Source organism: Macaca thibetana, chromosome 5 (assembly GCF_024542745.1).
Source record: "Macaca thibetana thibetana isolate TM-01 chromosome 5, ASM2454274v1, whole genome shotgun sequence".
In the NCBI taxonomy this organism is placed as follows: Eukaryota; Metazoa; Chordata; class Mammalia; order Primates; family Cercopithecidae; genus Macaca; species Macaca thibetana.
The window spans coordinates 93,119,524-93,125,473 of NC_065582.1; the positions used below are offsets into that span (position 1 = coordinate 93,119,524).

At 38.3% G+C, this 5,950-nt stretch overlaps 1 protein-coding gene across 1 annotated transcript; it reads right to left on the reverse strand.

Annotated features, from left to right (window-relative positions):
• Positions 1 to 260: 260 nt before the first annotated feature.
• On the reverse strand, positions 261 to 1,662 carry PDHA2 (pyruvate dehydrogenase E1 subunit alpha 2). Its single transcript, XM_050789784.1, is given in 2 exon segments — positions 261 to 1,572; positions 1,574 to 1,662. Coding segments are annotated over 2 exon segments (1,176 nt in total). The 5' UTR covers positions 1,622 to 1,662; the 3' UTR covers positions 261 to 444.
• Positions 1,663 to 5,950: the final 4,288 nt, after the last annotated feature.

The following is a 5,950-nucleotide window of genomic DNA, read 5'->3' on the forward strand; positions in this document are numbered from 1 at the left end:
TCTCCTTACCTCAGGATGGAGGTTCTACATAGAAATTCATGGCAGGGAAAGCAGGAAACAACTATCTTTCTTTTAAAGAAGAGAATGTATTAAAATAGTATAAAGTTAAATCAAATGGAAATGTTATGACTAATAGTTTGGGAAGTTAAATAATCTGCTTTTCCTATTTTAGACTTATATAAGTTTAAAATAATCTTCAAGATATTCACACTGAATTATTACCTATATAGTATCTTTTAATGCAAAAATATACAGTGTAATTGAATATATCACTTTTATTGAATGTATGCCTTTCAATCTCTTTTAATAATCTCTTTAAATATATGCTTACAAGGCTTTTGTTTTATGAGTTTTATTCCTCCTTGAGTTGAGAACACAGTTTCTTAAATTTGACCATGAACATTCCATTGAGAGACTGATGATAAATTCACACTTAGCCTCCCTTTAACTGACGGACTTAAACTTGATCCATGGATTTGCACCACGAACTTCAAAAGATGAATCACTGCTGTAGATGTGATGGCCTAATTCTTCCAGACGTGGCTCAGGATCACTGATAGCAAATTGGGCAGCATCATCAATTTCTTTCTTCACCTCAGTCCCAATTTCCTTTAATTCTTCCACAGTGGCAAGCTTGCTGTTTACCATTCTATCTTGGAGAATCATTATAGGATCCCTCTTACTTCTTACTTCCTGAATTTCATCTCGTGTACGATAACTGACTCCAGGATCACTCATACTGTGTCCATGATAACGGTAGGTCTGCAGCTCCATCAGTATGGGCCCCTTTCCAGACCTACAGTAGTCAGCTGCAAATTTTGTTGCCTCACGAACACATAGAACATCCATTCCATCGACTTTTAGCCCAGGGATAAAATTGCCCCTCTTGTAGTAATCAGTGCTGGCTGCTGCTCTCTCAGCAGATGTTCCCATTGCATATAGGTTATTCTCACAGATGAAAACACAAGGTAATTTCCATAAAGCTGCCATATTGAAAGCTTCGGCTATCTGCCCCTGATTCGCAGCGCCATCCCCATATAAAGTCAAACAGATCTCGTTGTTTCCCTTATATTTACAGGCCAGAGCAATGCCAGCGCCCAGGGGGCCCTGCGCGCCGACGATGCCATTGCCCCCGTAGAAATTCTTGGTATACATATGCATCGATCCTCCTTTTCCTTTAGCACAACCTCCTCTTCTTCCCGTCAGCTCTGTGAGAATGGATCGGACAGAAAGTCCCCGAGTATAGCACATACCATGAGCCCTATAGGATGTGATGAGGTGATCCGAGGGGTTTATTCCAGCCTCAAGGCCCACGCAGCAAGCTTCCTGACCATCGCACAGGTGACAGAAACCACGAATGAATTTCTGTTTGTACAGCTGATCTGCCTTCAATTCCATGCGGCGAACAGTCAGCATCATCCTGTAGTATTTAAGCCCCTCCGCCCTAGTGAGCACTGTAGTGACGGGGGGACCCTCCTCCAACAGGTGAAGATCACATTTCTCAATTTCAAATGTAGCGTCATTTGAGGAGTTACGGGATGCCACCAGCACTCTGCGAGCTGACTTCTGGGCCAACTCGCCTCAACACGCGGGAGATGAAGACGGCCAGCATTTTCTTCATGGAGTGCTGTGGATGGCGGCGGTGTCCCGTAACGACCGCAGGAAGGCCTGGCCTCGGCTCCGCGTCTCCTTCCGGTGCTCGCGTCATCGGGGCTGTGCACACGGGGGACAGAGGCACGTCCTGCACAGCACTGGGACATGGGCCACGCAGCCTGAGCTGACTGATTTGTACAATACCTGCCAGCTGTAAAATGAAGACTAAAAGTGGTTTCCTTTTCTGGAGGACTTGGGCGAACTACAGGGCATCCTAATTAACCGCCATCATTGCTGAACCTCAATAATCTGAGTCCCTTTTCCCTGTTAAATCCTGGAGCAGTGCATCTCAAGCTTTCCCCCGAAGCGTATCAAATAGAAGAAAGGAACAAACTCGGTCCCTAAGGCACACAAGAGTTCTGAGAGTTATTCCAAAGTTATTTCTTCCTACCAATATTTCTTTAACGTCTTGTTTTCGATCTTTAAAATAGGTGTGAATATTTATCCTGCTCCATAATGTGTCATATGTATTTTAAGGTAACAACAAAGCTGTAAATTATTTGTAGCTTAATTAACTTTAAAAGCAAAACAAGCATACGCACTAATAAAAACCCCTTTTAAAGAAAAGTCAGTACTGTCAAATAATATGCCACATTTATCCTAATGGCGTCTAGCACCTGTGACACTTGAAGTGGGCAGGGAGGATGTATACAAACCTAAGCCTGAGAATAACAATTTAAGCCCACTAATAAACTTCCGTGTGGGAAAATTGGAAGCAGGGAGAGAGGGTTGAGGTGCAGATTGTGGTAAACAGTTTGTAGTGTGTGATATTCCACTTTTCCTTACTCTTTTTAATAATTCTGAATCCCTGTTTTACCTAGTTTTATCCCTGTTTTCTGACTACTTCACTTTTGTTCTTTTGTTTATTTCCTTTTTTTTTTCTTTTTGATTTTCTACAAAGATGTCTTTAGCAGGTTTCCATAGACTTTCAGGTGGTATTTATTTATTTTGCTTTCATTTCAATCAAACTGGACCAGCCTTAGTCTAGAAATGTGTTCATATAGTGCCTTTTTATGTGGTAACCATTAGAAAGTGTAACTTCTTATAAAGTGACCCACCAAACAATACACGATTTAGACTACAAGAGAGCAACAGAGTTTGCTTATGCCACTTGAAACTGTTCAATCACAAGAGAAGAGAAGCCTTAGACCAAGGGCTACAAAGATCACATATCACTTCTCTCTTTTTGTGCTTTTACCAGGAAGGCGATTTTGTGCCCCAATAAGCCAACTCTAACTAGGGATCCTGTTCTATTTAGAATATTAAGCCATTCACCTTAATGCATGCTCAGTTTTATATCCATTGCCTATTTGCAAATGATAAATTCTTACTCAAATTTCCCTATTACATGTTCAAAGCAGCTGCCTTCTCTATATCTAGTTGCAGGTGTTATTTTGGGCACTTCTTTTAATATTCAGGAAGAAAAGAGAAAATCGCTTGTTAAAAAGTTAAGATAACTCTTAAAACTTGATCCTCTCCCCACCTTCTGAACCCAGCCATCATAATAGGCCTCATCCTTTCACTCAGTTAAAATTCAACTGTTGGAATTCATGGTCTTGCTGTGTTGTTTGCTTCCTCTTTGATAGTCTGTCTGTCTGTGCTGTTCTCTTTCATTCCTCCAGGTATTGGAGATCTCCAGGGAGCATTATCTCCATAAGAATGAGAAAAATGACACTGCAGGAAGGAACGGCAGTGTTAATGGGTCAGTGAGTGACAGCTGAGCCTTCTCTCAGAGGTATCAGCCAGGCCAGTGCTGCCAGAAACACAAGAGCTGTACAGCAAAGTGTGCCAATTTAATCTTGTCACATGTAGCCTGGACTGCAAAGATAGAGCTCCCCTTAAAAGCCCAGTGTGTCAAGCCTAAACCCGACTCATGGCGGAAGAGAACATGCAAAGATGCTAATTGGAAAATATCAGTACTATGGGTTCCCACAGAAGATGTCCTTTAAAAAAAAATTCTCAACAGGCTCTAGTTAGTAAATAATAAAATGTGAAACTCCCATGGACCTCTTGGTCATCAGTTACCCTATATATCCTAAATTCAACTTAAAAATAGACTTCTGAAATCAAACAGTGTCAAAGCATTTCAATTAAACTGATTAATCTTGATAATGACTTTTTGACTCTTATTGCTATCCTTCCAAATCCATCTACAATTTCAAAGAAATAATGAAATTTCCAGACATCAGGGTACACGTTTATCCTGAGCTGTTGAGTTTCTCCTCTTACATGCCCCCCAGCTAGATAGGATTCATAGAGCCAATGAGGCTGTTCTTTTCTTCAAATGATTTATTTTTTGTCCTGTGCTTGTTCAATACCATGTTGATTACCAAACAGAACTAAGAAGTCATCTAAGTACTCATCACTGAAATGTTGTTTGCAATTAGAATCCCCGTAAATTCTAAGATTTTAATTAACACCAAATCTCACGTTTAATCTACTTGAAATTAAAGGAAAACAGGTGAGCACTTTTATAAGGCCAATGGCAGACTTTACATTTAATTAAAAAAACCCCTATAAAAGAAGAGCAAGTGATTATAGTAGCAGTCATTCATGCCAGTGTGACAGAATTTCACATTTCATGTCTAATGGTTGATCTTACAGGGGCATTTCTGAATTTATCTTAAAAGTGTCACTCCCATTGCATCAATAACACATAGTTTTTAAATAAGAGACAAGGAAATGTGAAAAAAAAGAACAATGAGCATGTTTGAAGGATATTTACATTTCTTTAGTAATTATTGCACTTTTTCACCAAATGTTAAGTGAAGAAAACTGTTAAAGAGTGAATATTTTCTAGATAAGCAATATCAGATCTCATTATATGATTAGTGGCAGTGTATTTTTTTTTTCATAGCTCTAAGATTTGCCAATTAAGAGTGATGAGTAAGAACTTGGTGCAAAAATTATGATTTATGTATATAACTCTGAGAAGAATTTTTCCCATTTAGTATATTACTTTATCTCCCTTGGAGAAAAGACACAATGTCAGTACCATATATTTTGAAAAATAATGACAAGCGAAGTTTCTCTTTAATATTACAATAAGCAAAGCTCTTCCAGAACACTTCAGAGGCTTGGGCAAACAATATTTTTTCTTGTATAATCGTACCATATTTGAAATGTGATTAAAATAAAAATCCAGGATACATTAATTCAAAGACAAGACTTCATTGGAAATGAGAGGTAAAGTAGAAGTGCTTCTCATCCTACCCAGATAATGATGATGTGAGAAAAAGGAAGACATTGTGGGTTAATTTTTAGTAGTAACAGATGGAGTACCATCTTTATCCTGATAGATGACCAGAGTCATCTGAGTCATCATACTCCTAGTACGAAATCCACTATTTCAAGAGTTTGTGAGGGTCTAACACATATGGTAAAAGAGATCATGATGCAAAACTGTAAAATAAAACTTTCCGAACATGTTAATAAAATTTTATGTATAAACTCTGTTGTCAAGATTTACTACAGTCTAGTGTCTCAACCAGTAGAGGACTACAACATGAGTCAAGAGTTTTGAACTGATTTCTGCTCAGTATTTTGAGTTGTTTTGTAAAACCACAATCCCCATTCAAAAGAAAAACCATTAATTCAATAAACGTTCCTGACAAATCACAGCAATTTTAAGAAAGTCCAAGTCAAAGTTAAATCTATTTGCATGTTCTCCAAAAATCTTTACATTTCTTGGGCAAATCTTTTCTTTAGCAGATTTTAATTCTCACATACTTAAAACCCCATGTCTCAAATTTTTATTCTGTAAATAAACACATTTACCCCAGTAACCTGGATTTTATTATACTAGTAATAAAGTATACACAAAATATGCTAGCCAAAATGAATGCTGTATATTCAATATTGCAATGAGGGCTTCTCTCCTCTGTGCGGTGGTTTTAATACATTAGTTTTCTCTTAACTGTACCATGTTATGTTTTCTTTATATATGCCCTCCCACAACCCTTCTAATGACTTTTGGTGGAATATTAACTGTTTCTAATATCAGTATGCCCATGTAATAAAATTAGTAAGAATATTTCCTTTGACTTTGCCTCTTTGAAGAAGACCTAAGTCACTGAAGGAGATTTAAAGAGAGAGGAGGGAATATTGGCAAAAATTCAGGGCACTGCTGCCTCCTAGAAGGAAGTTTGAGCAGCACATTTGACCAACACTGACAAATCTTAAGAGAAACAGACTTTGAGGAAGATTGCTAATCATGCACCCCACTTTAAGAACCTACTGTTGACCACATCTTCAGTTTTCTTTGCCCTATCTTATGTCTAAGCTTCAGCTCAGTGTT